The following is a 23,092-nucleotide window of genomic DNA, read 5'->3' on the forward strand; positions in this document are numbered from 1 at the left end:
ATCATCAAGCGGAGGGCAATGATATCCATCAAGCGGTGAAATGAGCAAATTATACCGGACAAGCGACGAAGGCCTGCCCGACAGGTGGGAGCGGGAGAGGCGGCCGCTCTCCCCCAGCCACGGTTGAGGACTTCGGTGTGAAAGGGTCCCAGTCCCCCCCCCCTCTGGACCGGTGGGGGTTATCCTGGTCCACCAGCATATGGCGAACACCCACCTCTGGGACGCAACTCAGCGCCACACCACACAGTCTGGCCCACGAGGCCCAGCCAAGATGGCCGACGGTGGGGCTACTGACCTGCAGCAGCAAACCGCTGAGGAATGGGCGACGGCCTTCAAGGCTAAATTTGATGCTGTCTGCCTGCGCTTCTGGGAACGAATGGAGGCAAGGCGCTCACATCCCAGACCGATGCCTTCTTCACCAGCAAAGAGTCATAGCGCACCCCCTAAAAAGCAGCCGGGACACCCATGCACAGCGCTGCCGATGCGGAGGAGCGTGCAGGGCACTGGAACTCAGCAGACGAAGCGACGAAAGGGCATTACCCGCACAAAGCGGCCTGTTGGAAGCCATGCAAAGGCACCACAGCCACCCACGGGAAGCTCCGGCGGACCGTCCACCACCCTTCAGGGCCACAGATGCCCACAACCAACATGGCACCACAATCAAAACGGGAGCCCAAAGTCATCTCCCGCTCACCGCACCGCCGGCTCCACTAAGGCAAGACTGACGAGCAGAGGCGAACGGCAAACCGGCACACACCCAGCTAATACCAAACCTGCGTTACAGCCCGGATCAGGGACGATACAGCTGACCAGTGCTTACATGTGCAAGCCTCCACACCGAGGGCAGATCACTCGGACGGCGCTGTGGGACTTTGCAACTCACCTACCAAGGTCTCTGCACTTCCCGTTGATGGGTGTCGGCTGATCGCGGACGTACCTCCTGCTGCACAGGTCACGCCAGAAGTACCTGATATGCCGGACCCGATTGCCTTATTGACTAGGGACATGCTTGTTTTGCCTTATGTTCTCCAGCTAATGACAACCTGTCCCCCCTCTCCCTCCATGAAGCGTAGGAAATATACATCCCTTGTTCATCCCCCCCCTCCCTCACACTCGAGATAACCGAGCAGCACTGTCTAGCACTATTAGCAAATTATATTTCCAAGCCAAACATACTACTCTGTTGGTTCCTCACATAGAAACCCTAAATCATACCAAGCGTGTTACAATATTACAGTACCTTATCGTAAAAGTTAAGTTGGATGTTTTGTTTAGCTAGACAATGCCTGATATCTGTTGTACCCTGCATAAATATAGAGAGAAACTTGTGTGACTATGCATGCCACTGTTTAAACTCCATCATATGCTGATATATGTTGATGCAAGCTGCTATGACTATTGTGGAAACTTTGTAGTTCATCTCTATGCCATACTTGTACAAACGCTTTTTCTCAACAACACTTAAAAAAAAATTGTGCAGTATATTCGTATGCCATGCTTTGAATGTTATGCCTGTTTCCGCTTACGACTATCATCATGGCTGAATAAGCCTACTGTCATACCATGCACAACAAAAATAAAGATTTAAAAAAAAATAAAAAATGTCCACCCATAGTAGTGGATATTATTCCGGTACCTAATATTGTGGTGTGTCTGACTGCATAACAGAGCTTCACGGCAATAATACTTACATTAATGTGTCTTTAAACTACAATAAATATGTTTAGAAATCAGTCTGTGTTGAGGGGGGGTTAATGTGATAATTGTGGTAAAGCAAGGGCAGGTGAGTTTGGTATGGTTGGAGGGGGTGATAGTGTGTGGGGGATGAAAGTGTTTGGGAATGATGATAGTGTATGGGGTGAAAATGTGTGCGTGTGGGGGTGACAGTGTGTGAGTTTGGTGACAGGGTGTGTGGAGGGGGCTGTGATAGGGTGTGTGGGTGGGCGCTGTGACAGGGTGTTTGTGGAGGGGTAACAGGGTGTGTGGGTGACTGTGGGATGACAGGGTGGGGGGGGCTGTCATTCCACAGCCAGTAAGGTGGGTTGTGACAGGGTAAGGGGGACTGTGACAGGTTGGTGGGGCTGTGACAGGGTTGGGGGGGCTGTGAGAGAGTGGGGGGGACTGTGAAAATATGTATGGTTGGCTGTGACAGGGTGGGTGTGGGGGCTGTGACATGGTAGGGGGGCTGTGAGAGGGTAAGAGGGCTGCAGGGGCTGTGACTGTGTAGGGGGATGGAGGGGAAGTGACAGGGGGTAGGTGGGTGAAGGGGCAGTGTGAGGGGGTCGGGGTGGAGGTGCAGTTACAAGGGGTAAGGGGGAAGGAGGGACAGTAACAGGGGGTAAGGAGTAGTAACAGGGGGTAGGGGAATGGAGGGGTAGTAACAGGGGGTGGGGGGGAGAGGCTGTGATAGGGAGAGGGGGTTAATAAATACTTTCCCTGGTGGTCCAGTGAGTGCCCTCTCTCCCCGATGGTCCAGCAGGAGCGAGCTGCAGACCACGTGGTAAGTTTCGCGATCTCCAGTCAGAGCATTGCCATGGTAACCTGCGGCAATGCTCTGACAGGCGGGAGATCGCGAGACACTTCAGTCTGCAGCTCACTCCCAGCAGAGCTGCAGACAGGAGGCTGGCTCTCTCCCGGGCAGACTGACTGGAGGGGCCGCGCACCCGGCGGCATTATGAGCAAGCCGCCGGGCCCCCTCCTGGGTCGGGTCCTCGGTAGTCTGCCCTGAGGCGATTTAGGCATCTCCATCAGTGCGAGACCTTAGGCGACTGCCTAAATCGCCTAATTAGGGAGCCGCCTCTGGACATGTATTTCCTCAGTTGTGTTGGTGTAACATGACTGAATCTGGAAAGTAAAAAACATCTGGTAAACAAATCCAAAAACATTTTTCTTCAGCTATTTTTTATAAAATGTCCTAATTCAGTTCTCCACTTACCCCAAAGTTTAATTAACACCCCTAAAATAAATTCTTGGGACCCATTAGATTAGAAACAATAATGAAGATCACAAGGATCACAGTATAGATGTGTATCTATTGCTTTTGTTGGTGTTAAATTGTTTACATGTAGTATTTTAAAGATTACTTGGAAACAGCAGTCCAAAAAACTATCTATTTGAACAATCATAAAAATTTAAAAAAAACAGTTCCATCAGATAAACCAATGAAAAACTACAACAAAGGAACAACAGTCAACCAGCTGAATGGCAGCTTGCATCAAAGACTTTCTACCAACAGAAAAACTATTGCTCAAATTAAGATAACTAATTACATGTAAGAAGCTATGTTTCACTACATACGCAAACTTAAACCCACATTTTTTTTAAATCGGTTCCACAAACACAAAACTGCTATGTTCAAAAGAGTATCCTAATTTCATCTTCCTGAGCATGCTGTAGCAGGTGCGAAAGAAAGAAAGATAGATTCAGAATACCTTCTGACGCTGCCCGATCTCATCTCAGCTTGTTTCTGACTGCGCTTTGCCCTAATGGGTCTTTGCTATTATTTCCACTGCATTAAGCCTGGCCACTTCTAAGGAGTCTAAATATAATCTATCTTTAGTTTTACTCTTTGGCATACTTATGTTTGTGAGTTAGGCCACTATTAGTCTTAATAGAAAGAGAAATAAAGAAATAAAGAATTAAGCATGGATGTTGTATTCACTCCATAGGGGATTTATCAAGGCTAAATAGGTGCTACTTTTGGGTATAAAATGGCAAGATACTTCTATTGGTTTCCATGTTGATTACTACACTTTGCCCCAGATAGCACTTTTTAGTTGCCTTGATAAATCTCCCCCTATTTGTTTAGCAGTGATGGTTTCTGTGATGTGCTTCATATGCCTGTAATATTTGAAATGCCACATTAGCTGTTATTGAAGGCAAACACTCATCTACACAATAGTTCTTTACATTCCTTAACATATTTTAGTTGTAAGCAGAGGGCAACTCAGACATAGGCTTCAATTTAATATGTTTTAATAAGCTTTTTCAATAATGTAATATTTTCAAAAAATATGTTAATATTTTCATATGATTTATGATAGTGTAGTATTTTGGAAAACACAATTCTTTAAAAGTTCATCCAAAAATATTAAATCAAGGCCTTGGTTTGCAGTTTAAAAAAAATAGTGACAAAAACTAGACATGGCTTTAATAAAGACCTCGCTGTCTTGCTTGTTAGATAAATGGATCCTGGTTAGATGTTTACATATGTAAATGTCCTGTTTCACATTTGATGGACATTTGCATATTACTTGAGGCAGCTGTAATTAAAGGAATGCTCTGAGCACCATAACCACTACAGTACATTTCAGTTGTTATGATGCCAGGACTGCTATGTCCTCCACACCCCATTATTAGTAAACGACTTCTTAGCTGGGTTCCTCAGGTAAAAGTTCCTTTCCTGCAGGGTTTAGCTCAGACAGATTGCTTCCAGCTCTAGTGGAGGTGAGGAACTGCACCTGGTTTACCTCAGGTAAGATGTCAAATCATTCTAAAATGCACAGGTTAGCAGTAATCAATGCCACATACTTTGGAACAGGGGTCTGTGCAGATTTAATTTTGAGTTAAGCTTTTAAACACATTACATCTGAATCGAAAGAACAATGGAAATAGATTTACTGCTGCAGGCCTTTATTTCAGTGGCAAATTGAGATTTGAACAGACGGTCTAAACCAGGGGTCATCAACCTGGTCCCTACTGCTCACTAGTGGGCAATTCAGGATTTCAGGATGGGCATTGGTGGGTTCTGTGGCACAGACCTTGCTAAGAGCCCTCTAGGGCTAGTGAGGAGAACAACGATCTCCCTCACCAGCTTGTTGGCACTTAGTTCCATAAGAGTGGGGGAAGGACCCAGGAGGCAGTGTGTTCCTCATGCTAGCAGGCTGGCCGGAGCGTTACTGTGGCAATGCTGTGCTCACGAGAGGACAGGAGAGTCAGCCTGCAAGTAAGTATGTCCCCCCTCTCTGTCCAAAGGTAAGAAGAAGAGAGGGGAAGACATTAAGATACACTATCACACCCACCCACACACAACAGAGACCCTTTGCACCCTTCACACACACACTACCCCCTCACACACACACTCACTGCCCTACACACACACACTGCACCCCTCACAATCCCTGCTCCCCACAAACTGCACCCCTCACACCCACTATCCCCTCACACGGAAATCTAACCATATATCAAATATTTAGTCTCGCAGCACGTGTGCTAAAAAATCTACGGCAATGGTGGGCGGTAAGGAAATTTTACCAAGAACAAAGATACAAAAGTGGTTGACTACCCTTGGCCTAAATTAGAGGTTTCCTTATGCACCCCATATGCCATTCGGCATCACTGGGAGGAAGGCCTAAAACAGACCTCGGGCGTGGTGGTACACATAAAGGAGGCATACCCAAGTACTGTTTACTGGATCTTTGGGGTATGAGGTTAGTTTAGCCCTGACTTGGGCTCATGTATCCAGTGTATCACTGTCATACCCTTAGGCACAGAGTTAGCTCAGACCCCCAATCACTAATAGGGGTATCCAGGGAGGCAACATTTGCATATATGCATGCGTCTTAAAGGATTAGAGGTCCTGGCTGGGCCTACAAAAACTTTGGCTACACACACTGTTCTTGCAAGAAGATAGAAGACAACATGCAGCCAAAGGAGCTGCAGGCTAAACTAAACGTGCCACCACTGGACCACCAGGGTTTGCAGCGTTATGTCCCCCCTCCCTGTCCAAAGGTAAGAAGAAGAGAGGAGCACACATTAAGATACATTATCTCACCCAGCCACACACAACAGAGACCCTATGCACCCTTCACACACACACACACACACACACACACACACACAAACATACACAGTGCCCCCTCACACACACATTGTATGACTTACAAACACAACTCATTGCCCCACACATACACACACTGCGCCCCTCACACACACTACACCCCTTACACACACCGCACCTCTCACACACTGTACCCCTCCGCCACTCTGTACCCCGCACACACACACACTGCCAGGGCCGGTGCGTCCATAAGGCGGCACAGGCGTCCGCCTTAGGGCGCACCGGCTCTGGGGGCGCAAGATTTTGGTGACCGGCAGGAGGGAAGCGCTCCCTGCTGCCAGGTCACCTTCTGGACCCCCGGCGGGCGGCAGCGTTCTAATGAGAGGCGGCGAGGGAGCTCTAACCTGTCTGCTCTGCTCCCTCGCGCGCCGTGTGCTGATTCTGCGGGAGCCGGAATATGACGTCATATTCCGGCTCCCGGCATCAGCAGACAGCCTGCGAGGGAGCAGAGCAGACAGGTTAGAGCTCCCTTGCCGCCTCTCATAGAACGCTGCCGCACGCCGCACTGAAGCCCCACTGGTAGGGAGGCTGGGTGGATATTATTATTAATTTGTGTGTCTGAAAGTGTATGTGTGAGTGTCTGTGAGTGTGTGTGTCTGAAAGTGTGTGTGTCTGAAAGTGTATGTGTGAGTGTGTGTTTGTCTGAGTGTGTGTGTCTGTGTATGTGTTTGTGAGTGTGTGTCTGAAAGTGTATGTGTGAGTGTGTGTTTGTCTGTGAGTGTGTGTGTCTGTGTATGTGTTTGTCTGTGAGTGTGTGTGTATGTGTCTGTGAGTGTGTGTGTATGTGTCTGTCAGTGTGTGTGTGTATGTGTTTGTCAGTGTGTGTGTATGTGTTTGTCTGTGAGTGTGTGTCTGTATGTGTTTGTCTGTGAGTGTGTGTGTCTGTGTATGTGTGAGTGTGTGTATGTGTCTGTGTGTGTATGTGTTTGTCTGTGAGTGTGTGTCTGTGTATGTGTTTGTCTGTGAGTGTTTCTGTGTGTGTGTGTTTGTGTATGTGTTTGTCTGTGAGTGTGTGTGTGTGTCTGTCTATGTGTGAGTGTGTGTATGTGTCTGTGAATGATTGTATGAATGTGTGTGTCTGTCAGTGTATGAGTGTGTGTTTGTGAGTGTCTGTCAAATCAGTGAGAGTATATTTGTGATTGAGTGTGTGTCTGTCAATGAATGAGTGTGTGTCAGATCCGTGAGTCTGTGTCTGTCAGTGACGTCTGTGTGTTTGTCATTGAGTGTGTGTGGCTGTTAGTGTGTATACACCACTGAGTGTAGCGTGGCGGAGCAGAGCGCAGTACAGGAGCTTCTGTTTCCTGTACCTGGCCAGACTGAGAGGAGGTGCTCACTGAGAGAGCACTTCCTGTCAGTCCAGCCAGGTACAGAAAACTGAAGCTCCTGTAGAGGGTCTGCTCCGCAACGCTACAAGACAGGTAAGAGGCACACCAGGAAGGGGAGTGTGACCGCTAAGAGGGTGGGGGTGCACCAAGGGACAGAGAGGGGAGGGGAGAGAAAAACCAAGGGACAGGGAAAAGAGGGGAGAGGAACACTAAGGGACGGGGAAGAGGGAGGGGCTGGTTAGGAGGCACATAGGTGAAGATGTTAATTTTAGAGGGGGGCGGAAAAATGCATCTTCGCCTATGTACCCAAAAATCCTTGCACCGGCCCTGCAAACTGCATCACACATTAAATGCCTTACACACACTGCACCCCTCACAAACACACTCACAGCCTCACACTGCTCCCTCACACACATACTGCCCCCTCAAACACACACTGCACCCTTTACATACACAACAGCACGTCAGCCATACACACAGTACCTCACACACAGCACCTAAAATACATACATATAGAAAAAAAATAGAATTAAAAAAAAGAAAAAGAGGAAAAAAAGGGAGGAAAAAAAAGGAAAAAAATAACAAGGGGTTTGTTTCTAACTTGCTCAAAACTAGAACCAGTGATAATATCACAGTTCTAGAGAAATAGTGATATTATCACTGGTTCTAGTTTTGAGCAATTAGTTCCCTGTACTAATTTGCTCTGGTTTGCCATCGTTCTATCTTTTATTTATAAAAGTATATTAAGCCATAAGTACTACCAACCCTGCGTTGTTTTCGCAAGCAGGGTCTAGGTTCCTTATGCTATAAGTACTATTTATGTTTATATGATTTGCAATCTATTGTGGACTCATAATAGACCTATTTAAGATTTTGGATTTTAGTGATACTCTGGACTTGCTTATATATTTGGACTGGTCATTATATGAAAGTACCCTAATAAAGGTTATTCAACATTATAATATTCCATGCCATGCACCTTTATTCCTTATTTATCTATTTTATTGACACTTTTTCTCTGTCTATGTTTACTTCTGTATTTTGTATTTGTAAATTTATCCTCTCTATTGATCTAGCTCCTGGATTTCTACACTCTATGGTGCATTCTATTAGCATAAAATAAAAACCTATGAGCTGCTATAGCAGACTCCTTCCAAACGTCTCTGAACAACAGGGGGGAAAAAAAAACACCTGATAGGGAGGGAGTGGACCTATTTATACTTTAGTAGTAGTGAGCATTAGGACAGTGGGAATAGCAGCATGTTCATTGATCCTGATTCAACACCCAAGAAGCAATTGTTTTTTCCCATCCTTTTCACGCTGCAACATCTTGTGCTGCCTCTTCCACTGTACTGAAGCTCCTCCTACAACAGTTAAGGCAAGTGATAGAACTTCTTGGAATCTACTCCAGGAAGCAACCAAGACAGAGTGCAGCAGAGACTTTTTGTGTCATCAGTGTCACTTTTTAGCAAAGACTTAGCACAGAGTACGACACCTAATGTGGGGTGTTGGTGAAGGTGATGAATCCGGGCATGAGACATCTGTTTCTCCCGCCACTGCAAACATAGCACTTTTACCTTTGGTCCAGGAGCTAGTCAACTATGAGTATGACAAGCCAGCAGAATTAGAAGAGGTGCATGGGGAAAGAATAGGCAGCAGCCCAGTATTTTCCGCAACAGCTAGAGCAGGGTTAGGCAATATTTGATACTCCAGATGTTATAAACAACATATCCCCAGATGCTTTGCCAACATTGTGGCTGTTAGAGCATTATGGGAGATATAGTCCAAAAATATTTTCTACCATGAGCTAGAGAGAGAGAGAGAGAGAAAGTGTGTGTGTGTGTGTGTGTGTGTGAATATAGGGCTGTTTGTATGAACTGTTGCCATTGAAATGCAGTGGTGTACTTGTGTGTTGTGTTTGCGTTTGAATGCAGGACTGTGTTTGTGTGTAGTGTTGTGTTTTAAATGCAGGTGTGCTTTACTGTGTAGTGTTGGTGTTTGAATGAAGGGATGTTTGTATAAAGTTTTGGTGTTTTAATACAGGGGTGGGATTTTATGTATATTATGTGTTTGATTGCATGGGTGTATTTGTATGTATATTATGTGTTTGATTGCATAGGTGTAAATGTATGCAGTGTTGGCTTTTAATTTTGGGTTTACGTATTTATGTAGTATTGGTGTTTAAATGAAGGGGTGTGTTTGTATCTTATGATACACACATTTAAACACGCTGACACAGACATTCAGATACAGATTGACACATACACACACTAAAACATATACACACTCTGACACACAGATACACACCCTGGAACATAATACAACCTAACACACAGATACACATACCCTGGCACACATATACATACTGACACATACAAACACGCATAAATGATGTGTGTCATGATTTTTAGATTGTTAGCCATCCTCCTGTGAACATACCTTTTTTGTGCATGAGGGTGGCTTGCAAGGTTTTGGGGTCCTTCTGCTGGTTGAGGCTGATGGGAGTATGGGGCTGGAGCAGCTCTCTCTCCTTGTTCTCTCCCTCCTTGCAGCCTGTGCCCTCCTTTCTCCTTCCTGCATGGGCAACCTGCACTCCAGTCCTCCTACACTGCCAATGTAAAAGTGTGTACTGTTGAATGGCTGCTGTGTCAAACTGGGCCTATTTTCAGCAATACCCATCAGGTGGCCCTACGTGCATGGTAGATCCACCGCTGCTCCTTCAACTTCTCCACCATCTGCAAGTTCATCTCTAATAGCATCATCCAGCACAGACCTGCTTTCAATTGTACATGTGACTCACTTCCTGAAAATGCTACCATCAAAAGTCACCATCACTACCATTACCAATACCACCATCGTCAAAATCTCCAGTATCACTACCATCAACATTTCCTTTGTAATTATTTAACCAAGTGCTATCATACAGGCTAGTGTTGCCACTAGCCACCAATGCAAAACCTTCAAATCTTCATCAGCCATAAGGCAAAGGGTGTGGGCTAATGTATTGCACTGCTGAAATGATCAAGATTATTTGATTTGCAGTGTGCTTCTGTGTCACTGCTTGTGCTTTGGAATTTGCAAGCATCTTCTGGCTACACTGAGTGTTGCACTAGTACTGTTGCAGGCAGGGTACAGTCAGTGGTGTATTCTGGTTTTGTGCTGCCCTAGGCAGGACAAAACTCAGACGCCCCTCCCAGGGGCATATTTGCCGCGAGGCAAACAAGGCATTTGCCTTGGGCGGCATTTTCCAGGGGGCGGCAAAAAAAGCCGCCCCCAAACGCCCAGGGCAAATGCCTTGTTAGCCTTGCGGCTAACAGACATCCTGGGCTGGTGGCTGCTGGGCTGGTTGCTGGGCGGGCGGCTGGCGAGGGAGCACTTCCTCTGAGCTGTCTGCTCAGCTCCCTCGTGCGCCGCAGAGTGAGGCTGGGAGCCGGAAGATGACGTCATATTCCGGCTCCGCCTCCCAGCCTCACTCTGCGGCGCGCGAGGGAGCTGAGCAGACAGCTCAGAGGAAGTGCTCCCTCGCCAGCCGCCCGCCCAGCAACCAGCCCAGCAGCCCGACCGCCAGCCCCACTAGACCCCAGGGAGAGGGAGAACCCCCCCAGCATTCCCAAAGGTAAGGAGGCTGGGGGGGTAAATTAAAAAAAAAATGAGTTAATGTGAGTGAGTGTGTCTGTTAGTGTGTGTCTGTTAGTGAGTGTGTCTGTTAGTGTGTGTGTGTGTGTCTGTTAGTGTGTGTGAGTGTGTCTGACTGTGTGTGTCTGTTAGTGTGTGTGAGTGTGTCTGTTAGTGAGTGTGTCTGTTAGTGTGTGTGTGTGTGTCTGTTAGTGAGTGTGAGAGTGTGTGTGAGTGTGTCTGACTGTGTGTGTCTGTTAGTGTGTGTGAGTGTGTCTGTTAGTGTGTGTGAGTGTGAGTGTGTCTGTTTGTCTGTTAGAGTGTGTGTGTGAGAGTGTGTCTGTTAGAGTGTGTGTGTGTGTCTGACTGTGTGTGTCTGTTAGTGTGTGTATGTCAGTGTGTGTGAGTGTGTCTGTTAGTGAGTGTGTGAGTGTGTCTGTTAGCAGCTAACAGACACACTCACACACTCACTAACAGACACTCACACACACTGACATACACACACTAACAGACACACACACTAACAGACACACTCACTAACAGACACACTCACTAACAGACACACTCACACTCACTAACAGACACACTCACACACAGACACACTCATACACTCACACACACACACTGACAGATACGCATCCATTAGCTAACAGTTAGCTAATGGATGCGTATCTGTCAGTGTGTGTGTATTTAGAAGGCGGGGGAAGGGTTGGGTGGGGGTGGCGGGGGGGTGGGGGTGAGGGGGTCGCCTGAGTTTTGTCCTGCCTAGGGCAGCACAAAACCAGGATACACCCCTGGCCCCTCCCCCTGCGCCACCCCCACCCAACCCTTCCCCCCGCCCCACCTTCTAAATACACACATTCACTGACAGATACGCATACACTAGCTAACAGAAACACACACACCAACATACACACACAGTCAGACACACACACACTAACAGACACACACTGATACACACACACACTCACTAACAGACACACACACACTAACAGACGCACACTAGCACACACACACACACACTAACAGACACACACTAGCAGACACACACACTCACTAACAGACACAGACACACACACACTAACAGACACACACTAGCAGACACACACACACTCATTAACAGACACACACACACACTCACTAGCAGACACACACTAGCAGACACACACACTCACAGGCAAACACACTCACACTAACACACACACACACACATTAACAGACACACACACACACACACACACACATTAACAGACACACTCACACTCACTAACAGACACACATACATTAACAGACACACACTTACTAACAGACACACACACATTAACAGACACACACTAGCAGACACACACACTCACAGGTAGACACACTCACACTGACACACACACACACACACACACACATTAACAGACACACACACACACATTAACAGACACACACACACTAACAGACACACTCACACTCACTAACAGACACACACTCACTAACAGACACACACACATTAACAGACAAACACTCACTAACAGACACACTCACACTCACTAACAGACACACACGCATTAACAGGCACACACACATTAACAGACAGACACACACACACACACACATTAACAGACACACACACATTAACAAACACACACTCACTAACAGACACACTCACACTCACTAACAGACACACACGCATTAACAGACACACATTAACAGACACACACACACATTAACAGACACACACACACATTAACAGACACACACACACACACTCACTCACATTAACAAATTTTTTTTATTTAACCCCCTCTTTCTCCCTGGGGGTCCAGTGGCTGCTGGGCGGGCGGCGCTGGCGTGCGGGCTGCTGGGCGCTGGCGGGCGGCTGGCGAGGGAGCACGTTCCCTGAGCACTCTGCTCAGCTCCCTCACACGCCGCAGAGTGAGGCTGGGAGCCGGAATATGACGTCATCTTCCGGCTCCCAGCCTCACTCTGCGGCACACGAGGGAGCTGAGCAGACCGCTCAGAGGAAGAGCTCCCTCGCCAGCCGTCCGCCAGCGCCCAGCAGCCCGCTCACCAGCGCCGCCCGCCCAGCATGTCAGTTAGCCACAAGGCTAACAAGACATTTGCCCTGGGCATTTAGGGGCAGCATTTTTTGCCGCCCCCTGGAAAATGACGCCCAAGGCAAATGCCTTGTTTGCCTCGTGGCTAAAACGTCCCTGGGTACAGTATTGAAAATGAGAAATCAGTTTGCAGTACATAACACAAAAATGAGGCATGGTGAATCCACTACAATGATATACATTTTAAAAAAGGGGGGAGCAACATTAGCAGCAGCAGTACCTCCTCCACCACTACCACCCTTAGGCAGAGCAGGGGGGATGTTGAGGATAATGTAAGTCTTCAACAGAGGCAGGTTGAATAGGGACTATTGGACTGCTCATCATTCCAGGGAAGTGTCCACTTGCCCACTCTTGAACTTAGAGCTTTTATATGGGGGTGATAGTGAATGAGGTCCAACCTTACTGTAAAACATAATAGAAAGAAAAAAAACCAAAGGGAAGGACTGTGTTATTCACCACAAAGTGATAATAATGGAAAATACAAACTGTATAGTGTTGATGTGCTCTGCCTTAGATATGTATCTATAGGGAGAGATATAAAAATAGTTTAATACAATTAACACATATAGAGGGTGGGGGTGGTAGAAAACTCACAAAATTAAGATGAATTCAGGCGTATGTCCCTTAGTGTTAGGGAACTAGTGAAGTATGAAGGACCTCCAGCGATGCAATTCTGGATATAAAGTAGTAAATCTTCTTGCCCACTCAAATAAAAAGGAAAAATAGATAGTGCAGATTGTATAAAAATATAACAACATAATAACATGGACTGCTCATCATCCCAGGGAAGTGTCCACTTGCCCACTCTTGAACTTGGAGCTTTTGTATGGGGGTGATAGTGGATGAGGTCCAACCTTACTGTAAAACATACTTGAACATTGCAGAAGGATTGTTGGGCATTTCCACTCTAATGTTGGGCTAGCCAACTCTTGAAGCTAGAGCAAGAGGAAAGAAGGCTTCCCACAAACCTCTATGATAGGATGTCAGGTAACAGTGGAACTTCACTTTAGACATGCTGGAAAGAATTTTAGAACAGCAGAGGGCAATCCATTGTCTATTTTCTCACTACTCCTTCAGCATTGACTGCCCACTGGGGTATGAGGATTGAACAATAATAGAAATCTAGAGTCAGATGTTATTCAATTTAGGGACTTAACAGAAACTTTGAGCCACAGTTAATCCAGTTTGGGACAGGTCATCCCTTTGTTCATCCACCTCACAAAACAAACAAACAAACAAATAAACAAGTACATACTGAAATTAAATTACTACTGCTGTGGCACATCATTTTTTCAAAGACTTTCATTTTAATGATTTCACCCTGCCTTGCAATGAGTCTTGCAATGCCTGCTGCCTCTCACGATATTGTTATGAGAAGCTGATAAATACTGTGTTTTGTGTGAAGGTGGAAGGAGTGAGTGGATTGTCAAGATTACAAAAGGAAAAGATTACAATCAACCATTATATCTAAAAAAAAGTTCTGTCTCTTCTATTTTTTTTTCAATCCAGATATACACTAATCTAATTTTGGCAACTCAGAATTGGCATTAAAAAAATGGCTGATATTGCATAGCCATTAGACTAGGCAGTAATACAGCTGTTTTGCATGGCAGCACAGTCATAGGCACCATTTTTTCCTGCTTTTTTGACTGCCAAAATTGCTTTCCTAAGTACCAAAATTCAGGCCGAGCTGAACAGCAGCAATAACTAAATTCTGCCATCCAGAAGAAAAAGCTGCCAAAGTCAAAAGAACATAACTTCTTCACCCTGCACAAGTCTAATAGCTAATTTATGTAGCCAATGGATCAGCGCAGCTAAGAGGAATAGGCCTTGACAGAGCCAGGAGGTAGGCATAGCAGCCACAGGAAGTTAGTGACAGCTAGCATGCTGGGTAGGGCGGAGCCATAAGGGGAGTATTTACACCAGCCATTATGATCGACGTTTCAGTCCACTACACGGGACTTTCCTCAAGATCAACAGAACTCAGAACTGTTGATCTTGAGGAAAGTCCCGTGTAGTGGACTGAAACGTTGATCATTTTAAATATGCTTTAATAAAATTTGGATTTTTTTATCTGGACCGTGAGTGCTGCTACCTCTTTGGAGGTAGAGGGTGAAAAGGTATTAAAGAAAAACACACTTATTGCATCAAATTTACAAAGCCAATCTTTTAAAAGCTCTCCTCATTTCTTTCTCGGGATGAGGAATAAATCGGTTGTAGATAATCTGTATGTGTTTGTTAGTGCATGTGTGTGTCTGTGTGTGTCTCTACATTTCTGTATGTATGGTTCTCTGTGTGTATGTGTGTGTATGTATGTATGTGTGTGTCTACATGCAAGTGTGCATGTGTGTGTGGGGTTGAAGGACGTATGGGGGGGGGGGGAGGCAGGGCAAATTTCGCACCCAGGCCCTGTGGTTTCTAGTTCGCCTGCCACAACATCAAGTTTGAGAAATATTTTGAGACCTGAGCGAGGATTTACCAAAAGGCAAGCTATTGAGTTTCTCTAAGCTTTTGTCCGTTCTCAAAATTCTCTTATTCTCTATTTTTGTTACAAACATACACATTATCCCGTTGAATCGTATTGTATTATAATATTATCTGTCACTCTAAGAATTCTGGCAAGCTGTCTGTTTGTTTTGGAGGGCTGCGCACACAGCTGCTCATCACTGACACAGTTGTACCTCTATCTTATGACAATAGTATGGTCAGATTATTAAAAGTATAATTAAATTTAAGCAATGCATTGTCAGTACATTATATACATATAATTTTATTTTCTGTTATTTGTCACCGTGTCAATTTTTGCACGACAGTTGCACTTCAAGCCTTTAAAAAAGTGTTCTTTGTTTTTTTTAGAATTTAAATCAAGAACATTATGTACTGTACCTTATGTTTCATATGGAGTACCTTTTCTTTGTGAATACAAATTTTGATAATTCGTTTAAAAATTAAATGTTCAATCAAAGCTATGACTGAATTATATTACAACAAAACAAATGCTTCTTCTCTGCATGTACTCAAAATAATTATATGTTTCAGCAAATCACTGTGTGTAATCTTACTTAGAAACCATTATTAATTATTATCAAAGGAACTTAAAAACAGATTATCTTGTGGTGACACACTGGAATAGCTGGAAATTGCCCTTTAACAACTTATAATGGTAATATTCAATTTGTTGCAAGCTTTTCTGGTTTCTTGGAAGAAGAAAACATTTTGGCTCTTTCGAGCATTGGAGCCATTGAATTCATTTTAAGATCTCTAATTCTGCAGCTTTCATTTTACAACAGTTTGCGATGACATAACTATAGATTAAGGCAATGATGATGTCATTCTACCAATAGCATTGATTTGTATGAAATTACCTTTGTGAGGAAAAAAACGGAATTTTTTTTAAATATATCTTTACACTATGGCAGCTAATAGCATGGTGAAAAAACATGTTTCTGTAAAACTTCTTTGTCAGAAATAAATAAAATACAGGACGGACGAATTTCAGCCATAGGATGGTTAATTTCACCCATGAAAAGGAGCTAATTAGTGTATTGCAAAATATAAAAAGAAAGATAGTATTGCACTCATAGATACTATATATCCTTGTGTTGATGAATTAGGGGTACTGAGCTGAGAGGTTACCCAGGTATCAGCACCTCATTAGAATATTAAATTATCAAGTGCCAGCAACAATAGACATATTTACCGCAAAATATATTCATCCTATAAACATTATATATCTGTTACAATACAATGATGTCCGTACATTTGTCCTCAATTTGGTTCACAGATCAAGTGAGAAAACGTAACAGATAGAGGGAAACAGGGAAAAGAGAAGGAGCATTTTAAAAAGAAATCTGTATTTATTTATAATATATTTACTAAATATTTAATATTTAAATATTGATTTTATTTCCCTGTTCCTTCTATTTTTCCTCTGTTAGCCTCTTTTCAATTACGCTATGAATAAAATCAACATTTGTTGACTGTCCCCAAGTCATCAATCATCTTTTTTTCCCATGGATCACCTCTTTTTTGGTGTCTTGAACGGAATTCCGAATCATGAAGCAGAACAAAGTTGCTCATCTATTGTGTGATGAGCTTGGTTCATGATTCAAATATATTTCAGCTCAGAGTTTAGACGAATTCACGACAAAATAAATCTCCAAATCTGGTAGCTAATTCAAGCGTGGGTTTACCACATATTAGAAAGCACTGTACAGAAAGCTTGTAATTACATTTCACAATTTTTTTATGTTTTTCCTACAGTACCAATCGGGCTTAAATAAGGTTTTCTTAACAAAGCACAGTTGCATTTTCATCTTAAATATGATGTTTTGCATCTTCAATGACTGAACAACAATGGGGTCCACTGCCTTCCGAAAAGCAGCTACTCTGGATGAACTCCTCTATACGTGCGTTGGGATGTTTGGTACGGTGATATTATTTTAAACTATTATAATTTAATTATGCATATCATATTTCTGAAGATGTGACATGGATCAATGCTGGCAGGATCTTGTTCACACACCTCTCTTGGTTTCAAAATGTCATGAGGCATGATCACTTCATCAAATGTGTAATGTACCATTCTATTATGATTGATATTTTGGTTTAAACATTAAAATCCCATTTCTGCAAAGATGTAGCTACAGGGTCTCGTAATTCAGATCTATTCTTTACTTTGCCATTTCATTTGATCATTTTATTTAATTTCCTTTGTCAGGTGGGCGTACGTGGATTTAACTAAATGCAAAGAAATGCAGTGTGAAATTCCAACTAGAAATGTTAAAATAACAGTTAAACATTTACACCTTATTTATAATAGGGGCTCACGATTCACACTGAGACTATCACATCTAAAATACTCAAATTGCTAAATTTTGAACGGTCAAATATATTAGTAAAGTTAATTTCAAAGTTTTGTTTTTGCCTTCCACTGTACTTATTTATTGCTATTATAGGAAGCATTCTTTATTTAATTTGCAAAAATACCAATAACAATGTTTATATAAAAATGCTATGCTCCATTAATGTATGTTAAATTTTATATGTAACATCATTTTCTTTTGTATTTACCTATTTGGCTAGATCCTAAGTATTTGTAAGAGTACTTGAAAGGGTTACTTAAACCCCAATTAAAATCAAATTGACTTACATTCTAAATACCCTATTGGACATACCTCCAGTAATAACCTGCAAAAATAGGTTTAAATTTACATTAATCCAGTGCCTCGAAGTCAGCTGGTACTCCAGCGGTCCAATCACAGGCATCTCATAGAGTAGCCTGTAATTGGACCAATTGACCAGTTCAGAGCACATGCATATGCTCCAGGCTGGTGAGGGGAGGGAGGAGTGGCAAGGAGGAGGGAAGAGGAGAGAGGAAGAAGGAGCTCTCTGACTACAGATGTTAAATATGCACAGAATTGACATTGGCAGTCCAGAATCTAATGTAACATGTTCTGGGAGTGCAACTAGCCATAGCACACAATTCAAAATCTCTGTATGTACAGTGTTTCAAGCTGCAACACTGCACATATTAACTCCTACCACCATGACCAATTCAAATCACTGAAGTGGTTATGGTGGTTAGAGTAACCCTTTAAGATAAAACCGGAAGTGATAGGTATTCAGGAAAAATTCTAATCATTTAGGGCATTCAGTCTGTTACAGAGCTCTTTAAAAGTGTGCCAGGCCAGTATCACTGATATTCTGGTTTTACAAGTTTTTGTAAAAGTCCATTCAAAGTTGCATCACCAGTCACTGGAATCCACCCTACAGACCCATTCCACATCCACCCTTCTTTTATGGGATAGAATACAGTTGGCATTAATCATATATCAGAAACTTTTAAACACACTTAATTGTTATTTATTCAGTTGTTTGCATTTGACAGATGAGAAAGGTGAACTCAACAACAACAACAACTCATTGCCGAGAACTATTTTGTTAATGCATCGGTGGTATTTGTCTTCTACTGAACTGGCCGGCAAACTTCAATCAATATATCCTTTGTTTAACTCATGGCTAGTGATAACAATATGAACTGATAGCTCACTATGAAGGTGGATGAAAATAAGATGTTTTTAACAATATGTAACCTCTACTGACCTGAAATTACAAAAACAAACAAAAAAGTCTTCTATGGCAGTCAATGTGTAAATATATACAAATAAACACAAATATATATAAATATACACAAAAAAATCTTAAAGAGGAACTGACATGATGTTTATCAGTACTCTCTATATTTAACAACAATACCTTTGTGATGTCTGATGTTTAAATGTAGAGATCCACACTCCAGTATTTAGCTAAATCCTTGTTGGCTGTCTGTCAAATTTTGTTATAACTTCTGCTATTTGTACCGTAGTATGCATATAGAGAGCACAGAAACAAAGTATTGAATTGTTTAAGTGTTGTATAATTCAGTTAATATAAGCAATTCTCAAGGCATATTTTATAGGCAAATTACCTGAAATTTGGTTATTTTAACCGAATGAGCACATTTAATTTCATGCAATCCTGGGTCTTGCTTAAAATCACTGAGCAAGTACAGGGCTTGGCTTTTTTTATACCAAATATTAAACATCATGGCTGCATCTAATACAGCTTGTGATATTAGCCATTTGGTTGCCCTATTTAAGTTTATGGAAAACAACATGGGTATAGAGGAATTATAGGAGAAAAGGATCCCTGGCACTGGAGTACTGGAGGGTATCCTTATTAATAAGGAGCCAATGGCAGGTCCAACTCTCAATCGTTATTAAACAGCCCAACCCTACTGAAGGTAGGGACTTGTGGAAACACCAGTGACAGATGTTCCACCAATTTATTTACAATATAGCTCTCACACAATGCTGGTGGGTGGGAGGCTTGTGGAGGGGGACCACTGATTGGACAACATTTTATGAAGAGACTTTTCTAGTGTTGCAGCACATGAAGAAAAAGAGCATGGTCTAAATATCCATTAAAGTCACTTTATTTAGAAAATATCAAAAATATAAATTAAATCTAGAAACAGCACCTCAGCATGACAGGACCTCCACAACATCATGTGTTTCATGTGGTCAATCCACCCTCAATCATTGGATAATGGGTGAGGATTAAAGGGGTGTAAGCGCTGTTATATTACCGCACACCAATAAAGCCTAATTAAATAGGAACACTTAACAATAATCTCTTACGACCAAAGAATAGCATTGGAATATTGGTGCATAGAAGCCAATCAGAATTAACAACAATAATAAAGAAAATATTCATGTACATAATCACTATATAGAATATTTTATAAAAAAGAAAATTACAATAAATTAAATAAACATAAAATAAAGCACACATGTGTAATGAGTTCACAAATCATTTAAAATAATCAGATAATATTGTAATAATATTCTATTATACTTGAAATATCTGCCAAATCTTCACCATTGATTGGTTCTCTCATTTTACAGGAAGTGTGTTGGGTGGCTGCTTGAGCCATATCCGGATAGGTATGGCTAGGGCTACAGAAATAAATTACATTATCTCCTAAAAGGTAGGGAGATGAGCAGTTGCATGATACGAGTGGCTGTGGGACATTATATAAGTGGTTATGGGGATTAGATGGACCTTCTGGTTAATTGTGCTGTGAGATATTTGGACATATATGGACAGGATGAAAATGCTCAGGACATTCATTGTTTTTTATTGTTTTTATTTTTCATTTTGAAAGCGGTACATATAAATCACGTTATGAAGTATTAACCTTTTTAATTCTTAAGAGTATGACATTTTTTCTTTAACATTTGCACTTATCAAGATGCTAGTGGAGAACATTGTGCTGACTTACGCTTAAAGACTTGTCATTTTATGAGGTAAGTACATTGCTACCGTTGGTAGTTTTTATATTAAAGGGAAACTCCAGTGCCAGGAAAACAATCAGTTTTCCTGGCACTGCAGGTACCCTCTCCCTCCCACCTCTCATCCCAGGTAGCTGAAGGGGTGAAAACCCCTTCAGGTCACTTACCTAAGACCCCGCCGATGTCCCTCGGCGGTGGTTTTGGGTCGGCGTCGCTCCTCACAGTAATCGCGTCAGCCGGTGGGCGAGACTGATCCCGCCCACCGGCTGAGGAAACCTAATGCGCATGCACGGCAATGCTTTCCTAAAAGGAATTGAGCGACGCTGTAGGTCCTCTCACAGCGTGAGGACGTCCAGCGACGCTCTAGCAAAGAAAATCTTTGTTATCAATGCGGAAGTAGACAGCCACTAGAGTTTGAGTTAACCCTGCAATGTAATTATTGCAGTTTATAAAAACTGCAATAATTACATTGCAGGGTTAAGAGTAGTGGGAGTTGGCACCCAGACCACTCCAATGAGCAGAAGTGGTCTGGGTGCCTGGAGTGTCCCTTTAAATACTATAAAATGGATTTGAATCAAGCTTTTCTGGGATTTTCATTCTTATATCTCTCCAAAATGCAATAAAATACACACCAGAATTAGCTCAATATATTGGGATATAAAGATAGAAAGCTATTCATTTAAGTGAGAATTCAAAGTGAATTTAACCCCTTAAGGACCAAACTTCTGGAATAAAAGGGAATCATGACATGTCACACATGTTGTGTCCTTAACCCCTTAAGGACCAAACTTCTGGAATAAAAGGGAATCATGACATGTCACACATGTCATGTGTCCTTAAGGGGTTAAGGGGTTAAAGTGAATATTAAATGTAAGCCCAAAACTCAAACTATAAAAATTCTATAAGCAATTCTGTGTTTAAATTAATAAATCCCATTGTATTTCAAATGGATAACACATTGTACTTCAAATGGATAACACATTGTACCTTGATATTTGATAATTGAATACCTAACTTTTAATTAAAGGGACACCATAGATCCCAGAACAACTACAGCTTATTGTATTTGTTCTGGCAAGTATAATCATTCCCTTCAGGCTTTTTACTTTAAAACACAGCTTTTTTAGAGAAAATGCGGTGTTTACATTATAGCCTAGGGATACCTCCACTGGCAACTCCTCAGATGGCTACTAGAGGTGCTTCCTGTGGAAGTGCTGCACAATGTGCCGCACTCTCAAAAATTAACTGCTCTCCTTCCTCACATTTATCATGTCGTTCATCTCTTTCTGCATTAGAACGTTTTCATTCAGTGTCTCCACCCTCTGCATGGACACTGAACTCTCCTCATAGAGATGCTTTGATTCAAGCAAGAGCTGTGTTTAGCTTGTGCTGGTTCTGCCCCTGATCTGCCTCCTTGACATGCTTAGCCAATCCAATTCTTTCTAATGGGAAAGCATTGTGATTGGCTCAGAAGACCACATCTGATGATGTCAACCATGCAGGCAGATCAGTTGCAGAGTCAGCAGTAGACTGGAGTAAATATAAGATTAAACTATATTTAAGGGGCAAGGGGTGTCCAGCATGGAATAGATGGTGGGTTAAGCGCTGTAGGGTCAGGGATACATGTTTGTGTTCCTGATCCTATAGTGTTCCTTTAAGTTTTATTATGAGTGAGTATAAATGAAGACTGTCGTTATTACTAGCTTTAATAAACAAACAGTGAGAACTGCAGACCAGGTGATTGCTGAAAAATAATAAAAAATACACAATTTTTATCTAACGTTTGCAATTTCATTGTTTGTTTTTGACAATTCCTAGTTTAGTTACTAGTCCTTCAAATTCTATGGTAGTTAATACCCAGTTTAGTGATGTAAATAAGAGCTTTAGGAGGTTGAAATGTTGTTATTCATCTTAATATTTTTTATTCATTCAGTGCTATAAAGAAGAGCAATACAACATTCTATAAAACACAAAATAATACTGTTTTTCACTTACAATACTTAGAAAACCAACTGAATGCAACAGAGGCCCAATTTATTTATACTTGAAATCTATGCCAAACATAGGCCAAATCGATTCCAGCATGAGTCAGGGTGAACTGAAAACTGAGCATTCCTGTGATTCTACCTTGAGTTTTGCTAAGGTGAGACACTGTTGCCTTGCCAAGGGATGGGGCTCAAGAGCTGAATTTAGTTAAACCTGACCCCTGAGATAAAACCTCTTAAAGGAACACTTTAGTACAAAGATGTATTCCTAACACTAACGTGTCTCTCTGCCCCAGCCACCAACGATTCAAAGGGTTAAATAACTCTTTATTAACTTATCTGATTCCAGACAATGTCCATCTGCCCATTCCAATATCAACTGATAGGG

At 42.6% G+C, this 23,092-nt stretch overlaps 1 protein-coding gene across 1 annotated transcript in view; it reads left to right on the top strand.

Annotated features, from left to right (window-relative positions):
* RASGRP3 (RAS guanyl releasing protein 3) overlaps positions 1-23,092 on the top strand; it is a 141,193-nt gene that overhangs the window by 46,869 nt on the left and 71,232 nt on the right. The window contains exons 2-4 of the mRNA XM_063443118.1: positions 17,148-17,310; positions 18,775-18,883; positions 20,672-20,734. Of these exons, the coding sequence (XP_063299188.1) occupies positions 17,241-17,310; positions 18,775-18,883; positions 20,672-20,734 (242 nt within the window). The 5' untranslated portion in view covers positions 17,148-17,240. The remainder of the gene's footprint in view (positions 1-17,147; positions 17,311-18,774; positions 18,884-20,671; positions 20,735-23,092) is intronic.

Source organism: Pelobates fuscus, chromosome 2, assembly GCF_036172605.1.
Source record: "Pelobates fuscus isolate aPelFus1 chromosome 2, aPelFus1.pri, whole genome shotgun sequence".
Lineage (NCBI taxonomy): Eukaryota > Metazoa > Chordata > Amphibia > Anura > Pelobatidae > Pelobates > Pelobates fuscus.